General features: G+C 38.9%; 1 protein-coding gene across 8 annotated transcripts in view; it reads right to left on the minus strand.

The window, feature by feature from the left end:
• The window catches only part of CTNND2 (catenin delta 2), a 1,245,479-nt gene that overhangs the window by 14,601 nt on the left and 1,207,540 nt on the right, over positions 1–23,338 (minus strand). For all 8 annotated transcript variants that reach the window (XM_050937394.1, XM_050937393.1, XM_050937390.1 and 5 more), the window contains 2 exons: positions 9,461–9,587; positions 3,075–3,206 (listed from right to left, as the gene is read on the minus strand). In XM_050937394.1, coding sequence (XP_050793351.1) covers positions 3,075–3,206; positions 9,461–9,587 — 259 coding nt within the window. The remainder of the gene's footprint in view (positions 1–3,074; positions 3,207–9,460; positions 9,588–23,338) is intronic.

Here is a 23,338-nt window from a genome sequence, read left to right on the forward strand (position 1 = left end):
GCAAGAAAGGGAAGGATAAATTAGTTAAAGCCAGTCATCTGCCCCTTGCACTGCATGGTCTGTGTCTTTCGTTATATCCAGCAGAGCTCCTCTTCTAAAACATAGTTCCAAGCAGTAAAGTTAAACATTTGTATGTTATACAAATACCAGCCCGTGTGGGGGTCTCCTGCTTTCTTATCACTCCCAGCTTCCTGTATGATGGAAGACATGACACTGGCATATGGGATGACCCCTTTGTATGATGGTTTCTTTAAGAAAAGCAGGCAATAAAAGTTCCTTTGGCAATGGCTGGAGAAAGATATTTCAGATGCACTCCCTCCTTGTTTGTGTTCAGAATGCATTTTCAGGGCACCTGGAGTGTGTGCAGGCTATTAGATGAGTAAGCCTGAACACTGACATAGAAGGGAAATGGACATTCTTTAAAGTAAACCTGGAAAATGTTGATCCAGAAGATGCTTCTGTGCCTGGAGTGGTTGATATAGGACACAGATGGTGATGCTTAATGTCGGTTCAACAGGAGAAGCCATGAAGTATGTTTCTTATTATTTTTACAGTTCTCAAAAATAGGCTAGTTGTGTGATGACCTGTAAATGTAGCAAGGTGTTATAAAAGCAGAGAGAGCAAAGGAGAATGATCATACTGTTCCTGCTTTTCTCTTACCTGGCCTCAGGAAATCAATGGTATTTCAGAGCTGCTTAATTCATTAATAAGGATCTTAACACTTTTTACTCAATTGTTTATTTCATAGCTTTGCACTCTTTTCTGCAGGCTTCACAGACTTCCCCACATATTCCTTTAGTGACAGGAGGCCAACATTACTGTTAAAAAAAACAACCTATCAGGTAGCAACCAATAGTTCACAGGACATTGTCTGGGACTGTAACCTGGGAATGGCTTTGTAAAACCTGGGACAGTTGTGGATAAACGGGCATATGGATATACTGGTAGATATGCATGCTGCATACGTCAGTGGGAGAATTACCTACATATCTTGCACTGAGCATTTTTCATTGCGCCACAGAATAAGAGGAAATCTATGCATCACAACTCCAACTTGGCAAAATATTCCTCTAAAGCTCACATGCTCCTTTACAACCCATCCATGTACTGACTACAGTTCAGTGATGGATATGCAACATGTGTGCTGCAGGCAGTGAGGGAATCCTTACCTCTTGTTACAGGATGTAAACCCAGGCAAACAGGAGAACAGCCCAGTACAACAAAATATCTCACAACAAAAACATAAAGATTGATTTTATATTATTTTTATTGAAATATTTTTATCCAGTTTGCCTGGTTTCCTTTACATGTTTGTTGTTGCTTCTTGTTCCTCTATCTCGAATGACAAATACTTTGTAAAGGTGATCTGTACATTTGTTACAATCAACAGTCAACATCTACTAGTAGAATTATTCACTTTATTTAGTTATTTATAGGCTTTGCCTTCCTCAAATGGCTCTTCATTTGATGTCAGACCAACTGTACAGGGTTGAGATTTGGCAACCTGAAAGAGAGAATGTGATTCATAAGCTCCTGTTTCAAATTCACAGTGCATGTACAGTACTGGGAACTACAGCAGATCTTTTAAATTTGATGTTGTTACTCACCTCTCACAAAGAGCCAAGTAGCTGGATAGTAGAATGGGTAACCTGAAGTTTGATGCAAACACTTTATTACAAAGAACCCAATGAAAAAGCAGTTACAAGGGGGGACGGAAGAATGGGGACTTAGGCACAACAGGGAGTGGAACTCAAAATGGAACACAGGGGTTGGGGAAGTTCCAAGTTCCATTCCTTAAAAAAACAGCAAACAAGGGGGAATGATTGAACTAAAGAAAGAAAAAGAGAAGCCAGAGATACTGCAGTAAAAATAAAAAAGAGAGAAGGGTGGGGAGATGAACTGGAAGAGAAATGAACATGGATTTTAAGAAGAGGCAGGGAGAAACAAGGTGAAAGATGTGTCATTAACTGCCAGAAAATGTCCTCCCCTCTGATCATTCTTACTTAGTATGCTTGCCTGAACTTTCAGATACTTTAAAAAGGAAACCGTATCCTTTGTCCTTCCCTAGTGCCAAACTGGATTCTGACAAACCTTCTTCATGGATGTATCCAAGGTCCTGACAAAGTGTAATAATAGCTGAACACAGACCTGTCCTCCACAATCATGTCAATAATGGCCTTTACAATGACACTGTTTAGGTGACAGGAAAAAGTGAATGGCAGCAACGTCACATCAGGGTAGGGTAGAACAACTCTATTTGGTGTGATTACAAATCATTCTCAGACATCCCAAATACTGAAAACTAATGTCAAATACAGTACCTTGCATGAACAAATGGCTTCCTCTTTGCTGCTTCCTTCTGTAATGGTCTGCTGAATTGTCTCCTAAGGCCAGAGGCAAACGTTAAGACTTCCAGGCTCTCAATGATGTGCAAAATCTATTTGTCTGCTTTTCCATTTCTTAGATCACTTCTTAGATTTCATGTTAATTCATCTTCTTTCATGTTGCTCCCTCCATGTAAACTCAGATGATAATCTGTAGGGTTTTGGTTACCAAGTATTGTACTGCACAGGAAATGCTATATGAGCAACGTCAGATCTTGAACGCAAACTTCTGGATACAGATTGTAGCATGAGAAGCTTGGTATTGAATTAGCATGCTGATGATGTCCCAAGCAACATTAAAAACCTGGCAGAGAACTCAGTCTTGGAATCCTTCAAGATCTCTACAGATAATGGTGGGGGAAAACACTCAGGCATCATGGCATCTCTACAGGTCCATGTTGTAATTGGATTAGATGTTATAAAGTACAGGGCCACTCCTGATTGTTGAGTATTTATTACATGTGTTGAGCTACCACCTAGATCAAGAATGTATACACAGCTCTGTATTCACATAAGAGTTTTATAAGGAGTTATACTAATACTATTCTTTTTACTTTCAATCTTATATCTATGAGGTACTCAGACATCACAGAAGTTGATCTTTTTCACTATTACAGTAAACTCAGCCAAGCCTAGAAAATGTGTCTATCACAATCAATTTATATATGTGAGGTGTAAGAACAATCTCACCTGTCATGGTGTCTTTCCTGGAAGTGTGTTCTCCTTTATTACCATGGTAAGCGGCATTTGTTCCAGTTGATTCGTAGTCTGTCTTCCTTTCTTTTAGGCTGATCATTTCCCGAGGTGAGGCTGGGGCACTTGCTAGATAGTAAAAACAAATAATTTTTCTCCCCTCACACCACTGCAAGGACATCTGGGGTAAACAATTTAGTAAGATTTACATTTGTTAATATATAAGAATTAAACTGTGTAAAGTGCATAGACAGAACTGGATTTGGAAAGGGGTTAGAAGTGCTGCTATTTCAAATATATGACAAATGTATTAAAGGCAGTTGTTAAAAACTGCATTTTTGTCTGAGCATTTTGTTCCTTTTCCATTTACATGTAACAACTAAGATGATCACAATGGAAGGACATAAGCAGCAATTTTATTTTTCTTCATCCTTTCCATTTCTTTAATTTGTACATTTGACAACAATTTTGCATAATCAGGTTCACTTCCTCAGGTATCATCAGTTCCTCCTTTGTTGAAAAAACTTTTATAATGATTAACAGGAAGCAGAAAAACCCTTATAAGAGTTATGCTTTGTTTTATCACTTGAAAATAAACAGGAACCATGCAATGGTTATGAGACAAAAAGGCATTAATATGGAAAATGTAACTTTAACTAAAAACCCAAGATATATACAAATATTCAGGTAAATGCTCAATACTTGAAAGTAACTCCAATAATTCTGACTCTAGTATTAGGGGTATGATTATCTGTATATACAGCAATGACCATTAAAAAGTCAGCATCTACCAAAAATACCAAATAATCATAATAATTAATTCCTATTCCAGGTGATGGAAAAACAATGGGATTTCATATAGCAATTCTTTTTAATGGTGACCTCTCTGTCTTTCTGACTATTCTGGAGTAACATCATTTAGTTAACTAAAGTAACTAGCAAATGCTGAGGGTGGGCACTGTATTTAACTGCATTCCTGGCTGCACATATCATTGTAATATTTAGATGACAAATATGTTAGTGAAAGCTTATGATAAAGTGTTCATAAAATAGAGATATGTTGGATATTAGGGCAACAATTAGGACTTATTACCATATTTCTTAAACTTTTATTTCCCCCAAACCAGTTTAAGAATAGAGGTTTTTTTCTTCTTCCATTGAGACCCCTATTACCAGTTCTGCGGTCTTGCTCCCAAAGATAAGAAAAGTTTGATTAAATATTTCTGGGGGATAATGTATTTTCTCAGCCTTTGACAAAAGTTAGCCCTATAACAAATGAATACCTAGACACAGTCCCCTAAGGTACTCTGGGTGTTGCAGGGCTCTGCAATTCCCAGTACTTTATAGATTCCCCAAGTCTATATATCAGTTGAAGTTTTCTAGCAGGAAGAATAATTTTGTCCCCCAATTGTTACTAGGTATTTACATTTCTACATGCAACCAAATCTAACTGGTTCTGAGGATTTTTAATTTCACTTATTCAAAAGCACTAAGAATCTTTAGAGAGGAAGGAACACAAATAAAGAGGGATTCCTGCCCCCAGAGCAATGATGAGAGGAAGCTTTTCTTTTAATAGCTTGGGTAATGGCAAGTTTGCTCTTTGTTTTAATGACTGTTTAAAAATCAGGCCCTTTTTAGGGAAAAATAATGTCACATAGTTCTTTCTCTTTCACTCTCTGGCTGGAAATCCAAAAGAATATCCCTTCGGGAAAAATAAAACTGCCCCACATTTGGAAATGGTGTCACAAATGTATTTCATACTGGGCAGCTCCACTTTTATGTGTGATGAAATCTAACCAGAAATCAAGGGTTTCTTGGCCAGCAAGGGACTTGCAAGGTTAAATCTTTATTAAAAGGATGTCAGCAATATTCTCCCTAGATGCTACCAGCAAGAAAGCTGTTTTATTATCACGGTGGACTTGGTAAGGTCTCTAGTGGTAAATTCTTTTTGATTACTGATAAACGTATGGCAAAATGATCGCTACTGCAGTCAATGCTTACTCCAGCTGGGAGTGAATGACCATCACACACAAAGGGGGCTGTGGGGAGGTGAATAGTGTCCTGCGGTTATACCTGTTAACATGATTTTCCTGAGGCCCTTCTCGCTGCTTCACAATTTTAAATACAGCAAAATCCACAGGTTGCATTAACCAATTTCTCAAACAGAAAAAAGAAGCCTCTAACTCGAGGTGCTGTCCTAACAACTACCGTGCAACTCCTTACCGAATACTTTCTGTATTATGCAACATCTTCCCTTTTCACTCTGTATTTTACCCCAAGAATCATGAGAATCTCATTGAATCTTGCTTTGGAGATCAGAATTTTGACCCAAACTGGGTAAAGTCAATAAAATACGCGTGAGAGTCTCCTTGAGAAATTCCAACACCCGTTAGACATCCTGTTTTTTTCGGTAGGGGGAGGGGGAGGGACAGAATTAAGCTTCTCTTCCAGATTTTAGTGATTTTATACCTACATATTTCAAATCTGGGAACAATGGTGACAGAAGATCACTGTCCATGTTGATACTAAACTTCTCATTAGGCTCTAATGTTATAACAAACAAATGCCCCATTTTAAAGTCTTCTTATAGTTAAATTCTCAAAAAGCTCAGATCCCATTTAGGCACCAAAAGAAAAGAGAAGATTTTCAATAGCTCGGTCCCTTGAATGATGAGTTCTTTTGAAAACTGGCCAGAAGTGTCACAAAGGGACATGAACTCTTGAAAATCAAGCTGTTACATGGGTGCTTACATGGGACCCGAGTTCATTTGAAAAAATGATCCCCAAAGTGCATATTGAACAATTCAATAATTGCCCCTGATTTGTTATGCAATTTTGGTCCCCAAAATCTATTTTTTCCCCAGGCATACACATATGCAAGTTCCACTGAAATAAATGAAGGTTCTATATGTGCATATTTAAGGCTCAGTAATTATCTACTCTAGATTAGCAAACATGGGCAAAACACCAGAGAGAGAGCAAAACATAAGGATTGCATTTGAGCAGCACTGATGCCTAATGAAGGCGCTGTCTTATAAAACAATTTTCTCCAAGTATTGGTATTTATTTTTTCCATTTTAATCTCAATATCAGAGGAGGTACTAGCATTTCTTCTCGTGACACAAACTTGAATACATGGACAGAAAGGCAAAAGCTTTGGGCCTCACAAAATCAATACACACCAGAGTGAGAGTTTAGTTGGAAAGTTTCAAAATAGTGGTGAAAAAAAATAATGGGAAATGTCAATGAAAAACAGAAATCCTGGCTCCACTGAAGTAGATGACAAAGCTATCTTTGACTTTAATATGACCAGGATTTCATTCCAAGAGTTTATCAGAAAGTATTATAGATTTAGACTGAAAAAAATTGGACCAATCAAGTGCACTACCCCAGCTATTATCAAAGAAATGAAGTAAAGAAACACTAATGAGAGAGAAAGCATTATATAACACTGGGGTATTGGCTGGCCACTCAATGTTCACTTAGAGACTTTCCAGCACTCCTTAAAAGTTTTCTACTGCTTAGGAAACAAAGTGGATACTTATGGCTGATAACTTGACAATGCTAAAACAAGAATTAAGATTAAAAGTGAGTTTCAGTTAAGATTTTTATGTAGGGCACAAGTATAACCTTTACATTTGTTGCTTAGTATGTTATTTGAACTCCACTGCTTTAAGTATTTGGTTTCATAAAGGCAAAGCACATTGACGAAATTTCCTCTCCTCACATTTAGAAAAGGTGGCTGGTATATTTTCAGTGTGATATTGTAATAGCAATGAATAATAGCACATTCATGTCCTCCTTACCATGACAAAAAGTGGACATTTATAATGATTGTGTCCTTTATTTTTGAAACTGTTCTGCTCACTACTTAAATCACGAGGACAGAAATTTGTTCTCTAGTCTCATATCTGTTCTTTTCCTGTGTGGCTGGTATTGTTTTACTAGAGTTTAACCTTCAAAGGATATGTTAATATATAGTAGTTTTTAGAAAGAACATTGATGTTTGATAATGGTTCAGCTTATTATACTGTATTATTTCTATAGTTTACAAAGAAAATCTGTAAAAACTCATGCACAAACCTTAATCTTTGGTCATTTCCTCCAGCAGTCCTAATTTACACGGTATTTTTCTTGTTAGGATTAAAGTAACAAATTTGCATCGATTCAGAATTTTGGTTAAATTTTCTCCCCCCGGTTGGGACCTCTGGATTTAAGGACTATTGTTAAGCAGATGGCTGTGCTTATGTATCTATTAAAACTGGGGATTGCTCTTAAAGCGATTGTCAGCTATCTATCTAGCAAGATTTTAAGACTCTGACATCATCAAAAAGAACCAATCAGAATCAGAATATGGTTTTGGACAACATGAGTCCTCAGCCAGAATCTAACAGGACAACATACAACACATACAACACATACAACACTCCAAAGGGGTGCTAGGCCATTGCTAAGACATCAAAACACTAATGATCATGTTAAGCATGCTGCTTTTTGTACACAGTCAAATGATAAGACATAATTGTCTGTCTGTTCCCTGGAGGAACTATATCTATTCACCCCGTGTAAGCAACAGCTCTCCACCACTTATGCAAATCCACAAATGGACTCCTGCAAAGTTTTTAATGGAGGCATTCATGAAATTGTCTGACGCTGGACTAAGAAACACTATTATGATTTACGGTACTGACTTTTGCGGGGTGGAGGGATAGGGTGGGGTAGAGTCCTATATGTCAGACAAAGTTAGATTCCCTCCTTGAACTGAACAAACAACAGAAAGCAGGAGATACTTGGAGTCAGATGTTCACCAAAAACTCAAGGCCAGATTTTTCAAGCACTCAGCACTCACAATCAGGGTCAGATTTTCAAAAGGGCACCCATCTAGGTGCCTGTATGAAGAGAAGATTTTTGAAATGGCTTAGTACTCAGCCATGACTATGGGGATACCTGTGGTCAGATTTTCAAAATAGCTCAACACGTTGCCCTTGTAGATTGAGACTGGACTCCTAGATAGTAACAGACATTAAAAAACAATCACTTCTGCACTAGGGTGTAAATAGTTTAGCCAGACACATCTTACTGCTGATATCCCAGTGACTATGTGGAACAACTTGCACATGAGGAGTGATTAATAAAATTGGGACTGTTCATCTTAGAAAAATGAATTAGGAAATGTTATTTATCCTTTCACATAACACAAGAACCAGGGGTCACCCAATGAAATTAATAGGCAGCAGGTTTAAATAAAGATAAGGAAGTACGTCTTCACACAATGCACAATCAACCTGTGGAATTCATTGCCAGGAGATGTTGTGAAGGTCAAAAGTATAACTGAGTCCAGAAAAGAATTAGATAAATTGATGGAGGTTAGGTTCATCAGGGGCTATATGCAACCCCACACTCTGGGTGTTCCTAAACCTCAGACTGCCCGAAGCTGAGACTGCACGACAATCCTACTTGATAAATTGCCCTGTTCTATTCATTCCCTCTGAAGCATCTGACACCAGTCACTTTCAGAAAAACAGGTTACTGGGCTAGATGGACCATAGTTCTAACCCAGTATGGCCATTCTTATGTTCTTAATGACAGAGGCTTAACAGAGCAAGCAGTCAAATGCAAAGTGAGAGGCTGATAGGATTTTATTGTCTTTATTTTAAAAGACTTTATGGAGGACTACTTTCATTTAAAGTAATGACATATTTTAACTTGGAATAAGTGGAGGAAAAAGAGGCCTGAATTCTGCATGTGAAAACTGAATCAATTCCTCTGTGTAAGACAGAAATAATTCTACAGTGGATGAAATAGCATTTAATGGAAGTTTACATGTTCACCGCATTAATATTAGATGTAGTGTTGCAGTCAATCCTTCTGCAAATACATCCATAACGAGATGCTCAGTTGGTGAACGTTGGTGTAGATCCATTGACTGGAGTGGATTTATGATTTACACTAGCTGAAGTTCTAACAGTATAAAACATACATAACAAATAAATTTGTGGTTTCTATGACTAGTAAAACAAATTACTTGGAGGCATCTGAGATGGGGAACTTCCCAATGCTAACAGTAGGCCCAATGGCCTGGGAAATTTTCACTTTCCCAATCAGATAATCTTAACTGGCAGTGGACAAGGAAAATAGTGAATAGATATTCGCAGTAAAAGATTACCCTGAATAGTCTGTCTGCTTTAAATTTCTACAAGGCATTGACACAAATAAAAAATATTTCTGTATACAAAGATACACTGATAAGAATGAAAAAATTTCCCACAAGCTCCCATCATGGCTAATAATGCATCTAGATGCTACTGACCGTGCTTAACAATGGAAAGATGACATTACTAGATTACTTCTCTGTTTACTTCAGCCCTAGAAGCATGGTCTTACCTGAGCGATTATTAGGAGACATGCGCACTGGTGAGATGGAGGGCGTGCGTGATGAAGAGTATGGTCTTTGCCGATCCCGCTCTATTGTCGAAGATGAGGCTACAAAGTGATACTGTGACCATCCATCCTGCATGAGGACAACATCAAACATTGGGACAGGTTTCAGTGAAAAAGATGCATATATACGATACTCCATTAAATGTAAATAATATTTGTATTTAATCAGTGTTTTCACTAATTATTATGAATGCTCAGTTACAATAATTACATATTAGCTCACAACGGCTACTCTGTTCTCCAATGCTAGGCTGCTTTACTCTGCCTAATTAAAGCATGCCAAGTATGCTCAATGCTGCAAAATATAAGATGGTGCTCAGGGTCCGTCCACACAACAGGGTAATGTCCTCTATAGGAGCACGGGGAGGTGTGATTTCTAAAGTGCACTGATGTGTTGCACATTAATTGGTCCATGGAAACCCTGCTCTGAAAGTTCCATGACATAATGCTGTTAAATCATATTAGGGAATTATTAGTGTGCACCACGAGGGTCCACGTGGACCAATTAATGCACAACATGTTAGTGGATTTTATAATGCAAACCCTCCATAGTGCACATTTTCCCACTGTATAAACAACCCCTCAGACACTACAATGTATCCCCCAAAATACCTACAACAGACACAAAGATACAATCTCTTTTAGGGCTGTGCAAAATCATGCAGAATTTGAATACAATTTTAGGTGTTTTCATTCTGCCCTTTTTCACACCACTACTTTTCCTGGAATGTCATACAAATGATAAGCCAACTGTGAAAATATGCAAAATCATGACATTTTGTCTGTTTTTACAGTGTAAACATTTTTTCCTCAAAAACAGTTCTATTCCAAAGAACATTTTAATTTTGCAAGAAAATGTTAAATGGCTAGAGGAGCCTTTTGAGCCTTCAAGCCTTTTGAATTTTGTATAAATATTTCACACACCCTCTAGTCTAGTTAATACACTGAGACTGCTCAGCTGTTTGTTCATAACTGGGAAACAAGAGTAGGTTCTTTATAGTGTTTTATTATAATATAATGCCCATTTTCCCCGGCACTGTTTTCTCTAGGGTTCACAGAAAAAGTTGCCCTCTGTATTTGAAATTGAAATGTGTAATGATATGAACATTTCTAAGTTAGCTGTTGTTCAAGTTCATATTACTGAAAATGACTTTATTTGTTCAGGAGTCAAACACTGGAGAGCCTACAGCTGCTTTATGGTCTAACATAACATAACATAAATACTAAACAGTAACATTTTTTCTTAATTAATTAAACTAGCATGAAAGCATAATGAGCTAAAATGGCTATTCGTAGCTCTGATATTGGACTCCACTATATTATTTCAGATGCCACAAAATATTTACTGATGAAATATCTTTATCATCTGTAAATCTTGTGCCAAATCTGTAATGTAAATTTACCAACTTGGGCACAAAATCTACTTGCCATTCCTACGATAACACTTTACTTAGCCCTTGAAAAAAATACTTTCCAGGGACCTGATCCAACTCCCATTGACCTCAATGAATATTGGGTCAAGTCCCAAGTGAGGAAACAAAAATTTTTTTGCAAGACTCATATAAGTGTGATTAAAAATATATATTATAAAACATTGTTAAAAACTGGCTCCAATTTCCCTCTTAATTTGGCTGTTTTGCTATATGAAGAGTAATTGCCACCACTTGTACTTTCAGGACACTCTGCTGAGGAAAAGTGGTGCTGTTTTTCTTCTTTAAACAGCAAAAGCAAAGAAGATGCTTGCTTATTAGATTTCTAGCTATATAGAATATGGATAACTTGAAATAGACACACTCAAGTTACAGTTAAAAGCACTGAATGCACATCTCTTCCCTCTATGTTGTTTGCATAGTGCATTGGTAAGTGGCTGTGTGTCAACTGTGAAATTACAACACATGTTTAAAAGGAAAATTAAGAGTGAAATTTGGGTCATAGCTTTTGAAGATGGGTCTATTATTTTCATTGGAGTGGCTAGCTATAGAGCATTTGTTGGGAAAATAACACCACGGGCCACAGACTATCCAATAAGTTCCTGGACTGCATTGCAGACAACTTTTTATTTCAGAAAGTTGAAAAAGCTACTAGGGGGGAAGCTGTTCTAGACTTGATTTTAACAAATAGGGAGGAACTCGTCAAGAATTTGAAAGCAGAAGGAAGCTTGGGTGAAAGTGCTCATGAAATCATAGAGTTTGCAATTCTAAGGAAGGGTAGAAGGGAGTACAGCAAAATAGAGACAATGGATTTCAGGAAGGCGGATTTTGGTAAGCTCAGAGAGCTGATAGGTAAGGTCCCATGGGAATCAAGACTGAGGGGAAAAACAACTGAGGAGAGTTGGCAGTTTTTCAAAGGGATGCTATTAAGGGCCCAAAAGCGAGCTATTCCGATGGTTAGGAAAGATAGAAAATGTGGCAAAAGACCACCTTGGCTTAACCATGAGATCTTGCGTGACCTACAAAATAAAAAGGCGTCATATAAAAAATGGAAACTAGGTCAGATTACAAAGGACGAATATAGGCAAATAACACAGGAATGCAGAGGCAAGATTAGAAAGGCAAAGTCACAAAATGAGCTCAAACTAGCTATGGGAATAAAGGGAAACAAGAAGACTTTTTATCAATACATTAGAAGCAAGAGGAAGACCAAGGACAGGGTAGGCCCACTGCTCAGTGAGGAGGGGGAAACAGTAATGGGAGACTTGGAAATGGCAGAGATGCTTAATGACTTCTTTGTTTCGGTCTTCACTGAGAAGTCTGAAGGAATGTCTAATATAGTGAATGCTTACGGGAAAAGGGTAGATTTAGAAGATAAAATAAAAAAAGAGCAAGTAAAAAATCACTTAGAAAAGTTAGATGCCTGCAAGTCACCAGGGCTTGATGAAATGCATCCTAGAATACTCAAGGAGTTAATAGAGGAGGTATCTGAGCCTCTAGCTATTATCTTTGGGAAATCATGGGAGACGGGGGAGATTCCAGAAGACTGGAAAAGGGCAAATATAGTGCCCATCTATAAAAAGGGAGATAAAAGCAACCCAGGAAACTACAGACCAGTTAGTTTAACTTCTGTGCCAGGGAAGATAATGGAGCAGGTAATTAAAGAAATCATCTGCAAACACTTGGAAGGTGGTAAGGTGATAGGGAATAGCCAGCATGGATTTGTAAAGAACAAATCGTGTCAAACTAATCTGATAGCTTTCTTTGATAGGATAAAGAGCCTTGTGGATAAGGGAGAAGCGGTGGATGTGATATACCTAGACTTTAGTAAGGCATTTGATACGGTCTCGCATGATATTCTTATAGATAAACTAGGAAAGTACAATTTAGATGGGGCTACTATAAGGTGGGTGCATAACTGGCTGGATAACCGTACTCAGAGAGTAGTTATTAATGGCTCCCAATCCTGCTGGAAAGGTATAACAAGTGGGGTTCCGCAGGGGTCTGTTTTGGGACCGGCTCTGTTCAATATCTTCATCAACGATTTAGATGTTGGCATAGAGGGTACGCTTATTAAGTAGGCGGACGATACCAAACTGTGAGGGATTGCAACTGCTTTGGAGGACAGGGTCAAAATTCAAAATGATCTGAACAAATTGGAGAAATGGTCTGAGGTAAACAGGATGAAGTTCAATAAAGATAAATGCAAAGTGCTCCACTTAGGAAGGAACAATCAGTTTCACACATACAGAATGGGAAGAGACTGTCTAGGAAGGAGTATGGCAGAAAGAGATCTAGGGGTCATAGTAGACCACAAGCTTAATATGAGTCAACAGTGTGATACTGTTGCAAAAAAAGCAAACATGATTCTGGGATGCATTAACAGGTGTGTTGTAAACAAGACACGAGAAGTCATTCTTCCGCTTTACTCTGCGCTGGTCAGGCCTCAGCTGGAGTATTGTGTCCAGTTCTGGGCACCGCATTTCAAGAAAGATGTGGAGAAATTGGAGAGGGTCCAGAGAAGAGCAACAAGAATGATTAAAGGTCTTGAGAACATGACCTATGAAGGAAGGCTGAAGGAATTGGGTTTGTTTAGTTTGGAAAAGAGAAGACTGAGAGGGGACATGATAGCAGTTTTCAGGTATCTAAAAGGGTGTCATCAGGAGGAGGGAGAAAACTTGTTCACCTTAGCCTCCAATGATAGAACAAGAAGCAATGGGCTTAAACTGCAGCAAGGGAGATTTAGGTTGGACATTAGGAAAAAGTTCCTAACTGTCAGGGTAGTTAAACACTGGAATAGATTGCCTAGGGAAGTTGTGGAATCTCCATCTCTGGAGATATTTAAGAGTAGGTTAGATAAATGTCTATTAGGGATGGTCTAGACAGTATTTGGTCCTGCCATGAGGGCAGGGGACTGGACTCGATGACCTCTCGAGGTCCCTTCCAGTCCTAGAGTCTATGAGTCATTTGTCCATATAGGAAAGTGATGTTTGTGCCTCTTCACAGGATCTCTATGTCCCCAGGCAGTGAAGGGCCATATAGAAAATGTAGGGAGAAAAACAGGGACCCAATAAAGAATAGTAAGAATTACTAGAAAATGTCAGTTAATCCTTATTACCAATGATAAGAAAGAATTTTCTAAATCCAATCAATCATCTCCAGCAAGCAGATGACTTGGAAGTGTTTATAAATCCATTGTATGCCCACATCTTGAATATTGTGTGTAGATGTGGTTGCCTCATCTCAAAACAGATATATTGGAATTAGAAAAGGTTCAGAAAATGGCAACAAAAATGAGTAAGGTATGGAATGGCCGCCATATGAGAGATTAACAAGACTGCAACTTTTGAGCTTGGAAAAGAGACAACTAAGGAGGGGATACGATAGAGGTCTATAAAATCATGACCGGTGTGGAGAAAGTAAATAAGGCAGTGTTATTTACTCCTTCTCATAACACAAGCACTAGGGGTCAACAAATGAAATTAATAGCCAGCAAGTTTAAAACAAACAAAAGGAAGTATTTTTTTTCACACAACGCAGAGTCAACCTGTGGAACTCCTTGCCAGAGGATTTTGTGAAGGCCAAGACTATAACAGGGTTAAAAAAAGAACTAGATAAGTTCATGGAGGATAAGTTCATTAATGGCTATTAGCCAGGATGGACAGAAGCTGGGAATGGGTGATGGGATGGATCACTTGATTATTACCTGTTCTGTTCATTTCCTCTGGGGCACCTGGCATTGGCCATTGTCAGAAGAGAAGATACTGGGCTAGATGGACCTTTGATCTGACCCAATATGGCGGTTTTTATGTTCTTGTAAGATGTGCCCTTCAAGCTCTACACCCAATGATGATGTTAAAACCCGATATTATTTTCAAGTGCACAACTGTTTTTTCTTTATGTTAAACCAATTTGGAAATGATCAGAGACTGCTTAAAGCACATGGAGACATAAAACAAGAGCTAAGAGTTAAAAATCTTTGAAATGTCATAATGAATAGTTTAATTCCATTTATCTTACCTATTTATCCCCACCCACAGTTCAGGATCTTACACAGTAGTCTCAGAAAACTTTATAAATAAAATTTTACCAGGTACACATCTTAGTTAATATTAATTTACATAATAACTTATCCTTTATGAGAATCACACACTTATTACTTTGAAATCTCTGATCCCAGTGAGAAGCACTGATCCCCTCTTCCCTCTTTTCATTCTCTTGAGATTAGCAGTTCTCATGGGAATGGTGGCAGGCTTTTCACATTTCTAATTATTTTATTTTAAAGTGACAGATCTGCTAGTCCAGGGTTTCTCAAACAGGGGTCGCCACTTGTATAGGGAAAGCCTCTGGTGGGCTGGGCCAGTGTGTTTATCTGCCCCATCTGCAGGTCCGGCCGATCACAGCTCCCACTGGCTGCAGATCGCTGCTCCGGGACAATAGGAGCTGCTGGAAGCGGCACAGGCTGAGGGACTTACTGGCCACCACTTCCAGCAGCCCCCATTGGCCTGCAACGGTGAACTGTGGCCAGTGGGAGCCACGATCAGCCGGACCTGCAGACGGGGCAGGTAAACACATGGGCCCGGCGTGCCAGGGGCTTTCCCTACACAAGCAGCAACCGCTGTTTGAGAAACCCTGGGCTAGCCCAAGCGGATGAGACGTGAGGGCAGAAGGGGGGAGCAGGCCACCCTCTGGGGAGATCTGATGTCAAAGGAGTGAAATGACCATCCAGCACTCTCCACCTGTACAAAGAGGTGACACTGATGCTACAGTTGACTTGCAGGTCCCTGGACCACTGCATGAAGAGCAAAGAGGTGCGTCAAAGGGATGAGGCAAGCTTTCAAGATTTTCAGCTCTCCTCACAGTTAGAGTGAGCACACAAACTGCGGTGCATACAGCCCTTGTTGGGACCTCCTTATCGCCATCTCTATGAGGGATATGGTGGAAGGATACTTAACCAAACTATGCAGAGCTTCAAAAAAGTGGGAGCTTCATAAAACGAGTTTTATTATAAGGTGTGTTTTTTTCCCAGGTTTTACTAGGATGGGTGTTTTTGTTAGTTTTTAAAATCCCTGTCCACACTGCACATTGAAAGGGTGCTAAAGCCATGCTGGCTACAAGCCTGCTGGAAAACAATTAGTAAGTACAGTTCTAATCCTTGTGGAGACGAACTTTCAAATAGCAATAGCAGGAGGGTGGTTTTGTTTTTTGTTTTTTTTTAGCACAGGGAAATTCTACATGACCACTGCTTTTAACCTCCTCCTTTCTCTCTCACACACACATTCACACACATAGACAGAGAATAGCATTATTCTCACTATAAAATGGAGACAATGAATATTAAAAAATGAACCTACTAACTGTTCTTCAAACCTTTACAAAAATCCATTTAATACCATTTAAAAATCAATTAACAATACTAGAGGCTTTAGGATCTTAAATGTTCTGTGCCAGCTGAAATTGGTATGTTTTGTTTCATGTTCATCCTGTATCATGACATCTCTCTGAAGTATCTACAACTGGGGTTGAAGTTGCTCTCAGCTGAGCAGGGAAAAATGGCAGCTTTCTGCTTGCTTACTGCATCGCATACCTGAATCCTTCTAGCATTCTACTGGAAAGTGAACGTTACCCCTCCCTCCTGTCCAGTACCACGAACTCGCCATAGCAGTGATATCTGGAGCCAGCTGGGTGAAGTTCCTTTGGCACTTCAGAGAACACTAAAAGTTTCTTCAGGCATTATGGTGGTTCTCAGCAGTGAAGGGGTTACATCTAGTTGTAGCTGGACTGCCAGTAGATATGAAGCTTAGTTGTACAGGACTTATTCCCCTCTATCCCCCATTGTTTTTCTCTCTGCTGAGAGCAGCTCCACCAATAAGTGCTTCAGAGACTAGAATCTGAGACTCAAAGTGCAATTTCAGTTGACAGTGGAACTTTTAGAATCTCCAGGATTGCAAGGCCCCAAATGCTTTTAATTCCTCTTTGATTTAATATAAATGCACAAACAGACAGAAAGGAAAAATCTTAGAGCTCTGGGAGACAGATGTGATTGATAGGGAGAAGAATGGACTTGGGGCTAATGCAAATAAATGGGAGTCAAGAGATCCCATTCTAGGCTTTCCCATGGACTGTGTCCCTTACGCTCTGTGTGCCTCTCAATTAAAGACACTGGGCTGAATTCTCCTCTCACTTAAACTGGTTTTACTCAGTGCAAACCTCGATTTCAGTAAGGTATTTGACACGGTTCCACATGGGGAATTATTAGTTAAATTGGAAAAGATGGGGATCAATATGAAAATTGAAAGGTGGATAAGGAACTGGTTAAAGGGGAGACTCCAACGGGTCGTACTGAAGGGTGAACTGTCAGGCTGGAAGGAGGTTACTAGTGGAGGTCCTCAAGGATCAGTTTTGGGACCAATCTTATTTAACCTTTTTATTACTGACCTTGGCACAAAAAGCGGAATGTGCTAATAAAGTTTGTGGATGACACAGGAAGACCTGGATGACCTTGTAAACTGGAGTAATAGTAATAGGATGAAATTTAATAGTGAAAGCAAGGTCATGCATTTAGGGATTAATAATAAGAATTTTAGTTATAAATTGGGGACACATCAGTTGGAAGCAACAGAGGAGGAGAAGGACCTTGGAGTATTGGTTGATCACAGGATGACTATGAGCCGCCAATGTGATATGGCCGTTAAAAAAGCGAATGCAGTTTTAGGATGCATCAGGCGAGGTATTTCCAGCAAAGATAAGGAGGTGTTAGTACCGTTTTTATAAGGCACTGGTGAGACCTCATCTGGAATACTGTGTGCAGTTCTGGTCTCCCATGTTTAAGAAGGATGAATTCAAACTGGAACAGGTTCAGAGACGGGCTACTAGGATGATCCGAGGAATGGAAAACCTGTCCTATGAAAGGAGACTCAAAGAGTTTGGCTTGTTTAGCCTAACCAAAAGAAGGTTGAGAGGGGATATGCTTGCTCTTTATAAATATATCAGAGGGATTAATATTAGGGAGGGAGAGGAATTATCTAAGCTTAGTACCAATGTAGACACAAGAACAAATGGATATAAACTGGACACTAGGAAGTTTAGACTTGAAATTAGACAAAGGTTTCTAACCATTAGAGGAGTGAAGTTCTGGAACAGCCTTCCAAGAAGAGTAGTGGGGGAAAAAGACATATCTGGCTTTAAGACTAAGCTTGATAAGTTTATGGAAGGGATGGTATGATGGGATAGCTTAATTTTGGCAACTGATCTTTGCTTATCAGCAGGTAAGTATGCCCAGTGGTCTGTGATGGGATGTTAGATGGGATGGGATCTTAGTTACTGCAGAGAATTCTTTCCTGAGTGCTGACTGGTGAGTCTTGCCCAAATGCTCAGGGTTTAGCTGATCGCCACATTTGGGGTCGGGAAGGAATTTTCCTCCCAGGGCAGATTGGCAGAGGCCCTGGAGGTTTTTCGCCTTCGTCTGCAGCGTGGGGCATGGGTCACTTGCTGGTGGATTCTCTGCAGCTTGAGGTCTTCAAACCACAATTTGAAGACTTCAATAACTCAGACATAGGTTAGGGGTTTGTTATAGAAGTGGATAGGTAGGATTCTGTGACCTGCTTTGTGCAGGAGGTCAGACTAGATGATCATATTGGTCCCTTCTGACCCTAAAGTCTAAAGTCTATGAGAAATCCATTGCTCAATGGAGCTACTTCTGATTTACACTGAGGTAAGTGAGAACAGAATGAGGAACTATAATACCTTCTGTCACACAGGGTGTTGTGAGTTATAATTCATGCATGTTTGTAAAGCACATTAAAATCTTCAGCTAAAAAGGCACTAAAAGTATATGCAAAGAATTAACAGAGTATGGGCTAGATACTCATCCACTGTAAACTGGCACAACTCTATTGAATGATTTCAGTGGAGCTATGAAGATTTATACCAAATGAGGGTCTGTCCCTATAGTCTATCCTATGTGACCGTTGTCTAATATCTACACACGTTAGAGCCTTTGTTAACAAAACTGGTCCATTTTTTAGTCCATCTGAAAATGAAAATAAAAGTTTTACCATTTCAATATCAGAGCAAAAAGATAATAAGGAGCCTCTTATACCAGGCCCGCTCTCCTCTCCCTCAAATCCTTTATGCAAAATCAATCTACCATCACACTTCGTTTTATTGGAGTGCTTCAATTTTTGGTATAGTGAAACAAAGTTATCCCAAACATTAATATAAATATAAATATTATTATGAGCTCAGATTGCTTTTGATTAGACTGATTACGGTAGATACCACTGTCACTGGATGATAATGTTCAAATAGTGCTTTCTGACAGAATTTTTGCATGTGTCTGATAGGCCGCCATAATACCCCAAAAGCTGAATACTTTTAATAAAATCTATCCGTAGCTCTCATCTGCTCCAACAATAGAAATTTCTTTCCATTTTTAAGGTAAACAGTTTCTAACAAATTTATTAAAACTATTCCCATCAACAATTCTAGAAGCTATTAATGTTAAATATTTCAACTAATTTTTAAGAGCCAAAAGGGAGTGTGTTGAATTTAATGCAGAAGTAAATACCACCTGACGTGCTGGTTGCTTTCATTAGTTTGTTTCAGCTCCAGTGCCTATAATGACATTTAATTAAATTGATTTGGATACTTAAAGGTACTGTATATAAGGGTCTCTTAAAGAGAATACATGCTATCTTCAAAAGCAAAGTCTGTGTGCAAGTGTTTTTCAGAAACCAATCTGCCATCAGCCTGATGTACCAAAGGAAAAATAGGACAAAAAGATTTGATAAACTGGAAAGAAAATCAGTGTAATTCTCTTATAGAGGGGATGCCATTGTTAACTCCCAACAATTAGTTAACAGGTAGCAACTGTGCACCTAAATAAATCACAAATAACCAAAGTAGGGTAATGTCATATTAGCCCTCAGCAGCTGTTCAGAGGTTCCACATTTTGCACTATATTCTGATTATGCCTATAATGACTATCTATTTTTCCTAAGTAATATGAAGGCCCCAGGAGAAGGCATGCATTTATTGCAACTAGATCAACACTGGCATATATCCAGTTATGTGTTGTCAGGAATCTGTCAGCGAGTAACTTTTAAGTGGAGAGCTACCCATAACAGTTGTGGAGAAAAAAAGAACAAGAGTTTAGAACTAATCATTTTTCATAGGCTTCACACTTGTGCCAGTACGTCATCGCTCTCCTCAGCTCTGAGTCATTACGAGACTCTATCATTCTTCTCTAATCCACAGCAGCTGATTATTTTGTCTGGTATTAGGTGTATTCATGTACTATACTTAACATTAAAAGACTATGTCAAATGCCTGTTTCAGCTTCTTTAGTTCTTGTTATCTTTCAAAGATATGTCTTGGTCAGGGAGAGGGCATATAAACCCAGCTACTTCAGCCAGAGCTGGCCCCCTTCCCACACCTGACTCAATCTTGATTTTAGTATGTACTGTACAAACATAGTCAAAGATAGTCCCTGCCTGCCACGAGGAGCTTACAATCTAAATAGACAGGACAAAGGGCAAGATGGAGGAGGGAGAAAATGATTTTCCCAAGGACAAAGAGCAGACCAGTCGTGAAGCTGAATAGAACCTGTAGGCCTTGCTGGAGCCCTAGGCATAACTAACAGTATGAACCAAAGGCAGTCACCCAGAGTGAGCCTGGTCTTGGCAAAATAGCAACACACTAGGTATTAGCCAACCAAGTCAGCATATTCCTGACCTGAGGGGATGGTACAGAAGCACTCACACCTCTCAAGTAACTACATAAACAAATTCCCCAAGAGCAGGTATAAAAACATACTGACCTCTCATAAGATATGGATGGAATGACAGGATAGTGGATGAGGTTGTTTCGTTTGAACTAGCACGTACAAGATAGAACGATGGTAACTAACAACATATGGAATGTAAAATGTAACATGTTTGTATCAATGTATAATAGGAGAAGACATAGGAGGGGCAGCTTTGTACTGGCCTAGAAGACAGCATCATGTTATGTTAATCAAACTGGTACCTTGTCGTGAGCACACATGTGTTAGTGTACCTGTAACTCCCATGGGGCAAAAGTACCATGCTTTGTCAACAATAAACCTGACTACACTTTTCACCACAGAACAGAGCCTGTGGTCTTTCTGTATGAGTAACATCAAGGTCTGCTGAATCAACGCGCTGCGCTCTCTGCTAGTGCAGATACCATCACAGCTCCAAGAGCAGTGGCACTAGCAGCATTAACAACACTGCAGCACCAACAACACTTAGCAACATTAACAACAGAACCAAGTTCTCCTGACTTTAAGTCTAGCGCCCGACCTACTAGACCATACTGCTGCTATTAGATTCAGTTAGCAGCAAAATCTGCACAACATGGTTTTAGAACTCAGTTTAGTCTGATTGTACAGAAGTTAAAGATCCTACTCAAGTTTAATCTCAAGTACTGTCTCTTAACCTTCCCTGCTGAGATTTCAATGTCAAATGTCCATTCACCTCCCAAAGTAAAATATCATTATAAACTACTATCCTCTAATAACATCCTCCCAAAAATGACATCACACCACTGGGCAATGCTGACTGGCTTTTGTTTTGAGAATATTCTTATAATACTTCTGTAAAATTTACATATGGAAGCATATCTCTGAGAATCCCACAATGTTTCAGCAAACTCTAGTCTAAGTGGCTTAATCACAATCAAAACATAGTTATTCCAGCTGATCAGAAGGCAGAGATGCTGCTTATTTACTGGCAGAAAACTACCATTTTTGCAAGTTGTGCCATTCCCTGGCCCTGATTAGTTTTAAGGTTCATACTAATATAATCACTTCACAGTTATTTCTTAAGAGCCTTGCAGTGTAAAAATCCCTGCCCTATGACTAGTTGATAATCATTAGCCAATCAGGTGACAGTGATTTGCATAAAAGTGTAGCGTTTTCAATAACAGCCATGAATATGCAGATCCTCGACTCCTATTGAGGCCTGTACTCTGATTACTGCCTTCAAAATTACCAAAGTATTTGTCAGAAAGAAAGACATCAACTCCTGTGGTGTCCCGGTACAGAAGAGAAGAAGTAATGACAACAAACATCATACTATGAAATTACTGAGATAGAAACTATTTACAAAATATATATTTTAAAACTTTCTAACATTCTATTTCCTCCTTCAGGGCTAATACTGTTCTGCCTGGAATCAACAGGAGTTTTTCCATTTAACAAAGCGGGACTGGAACCTTCTTCTTGTTCCTCTTCCTTGCCTATGAGCTAGCATTTTGCTATTGTCAGCTTATTAATTATAAATATGACATTTCCTGTAATGATATAATATGGTAAAATACCAGGGTAAGCACCTATGAGAGAACTACACCCAGCAAGCTGATGTTAGAAATAGAAAGTGATAGGATATATGATACCGTAACAAACAAGCACATTATATTGACTGAGCTTACTTTGGAACTCAGCAGGAAATTGCTCTCGGTTGTTGGTGCTGCATCTTTTTCATGCTGAAGCTTTGTTGTCAGGCTAAGTGGAACATTCCTGACTGGTGTGCACTAGTGTGACATTGTCTAATTTAAAGGATAAAGCTGATGTGAATGAAGTCAAGTCTCATCAGACTGATAAAATTCTGGGCATCTTTTCCCTTGCAGTTTGTTGTTCTGATCTAATAAGATCCAACAGATATTAGAACTGAATCAGATACTCTACACATATTGGCATATGAAAGCTAAGCATTCAACATGACGGTAGCACTGTGGGGAGGAATGTGCACACACATCTAGCAGAGTTTTTGACTGGGATCTTAGAAATAATATAGTCTAAAATATTTAGCGACAACTACATTTATCGTTAGTATCTAATATCTAGAAACATTAAATGCAGTAAGTGCATTCCTTAGTAGTTCACATAGCATTTATGGGCAGCACAGTGCTCAGTCTGATTCTCCTCCTTGTTTCCAGCTGTTAAACTGATTCACAGAAGCCAAAAAATATATTGAAATACTTTCCTCTCATGACTTTTCCATGTAAACACTTGAGGTAGTGGACACATGGATGTTATACACTAATGAATGGGAGGGGAGATGCCAAGAGGCAACCTTCCTATTAAGCTGTGGTTCAGTGGAATTATGGAAAAGTTTGAGACTCCCATTCTATCTGTTATAAACACAGGTAGCAGTAAACATCATGCAGAAAAATATCAATTTATCAGAACCTGTCACATGTATGTTTACATACATTGCAGAGAATGTGGTTTGCACAAAGATAATGTCCTCAGCAAGATGCAACATGTCAGATGGAAATTGTGATTCCCTGCATTCCACAGCTAAAGAATGTACCATTTAAAAAATATAAATTTGTGCATATATAAATATTTACTGTAGATAGATAG

Source organism: Gopherus flavomarginatus, chromosome 2 (genome assembly GCF_025201925.1).
Source record: "Gopherus flavomarginatus isolate rGopFla2 chromosome 2, rGopFla2.mat.asm, whole genome shotgun sequence".
NCBI classification, from domain to species: domain Eukaryota; kingdom Metazoa; phylum Chordata; order Testudines; family Testudinidae; genus Gopherus; species Gopherus flavomarginatus.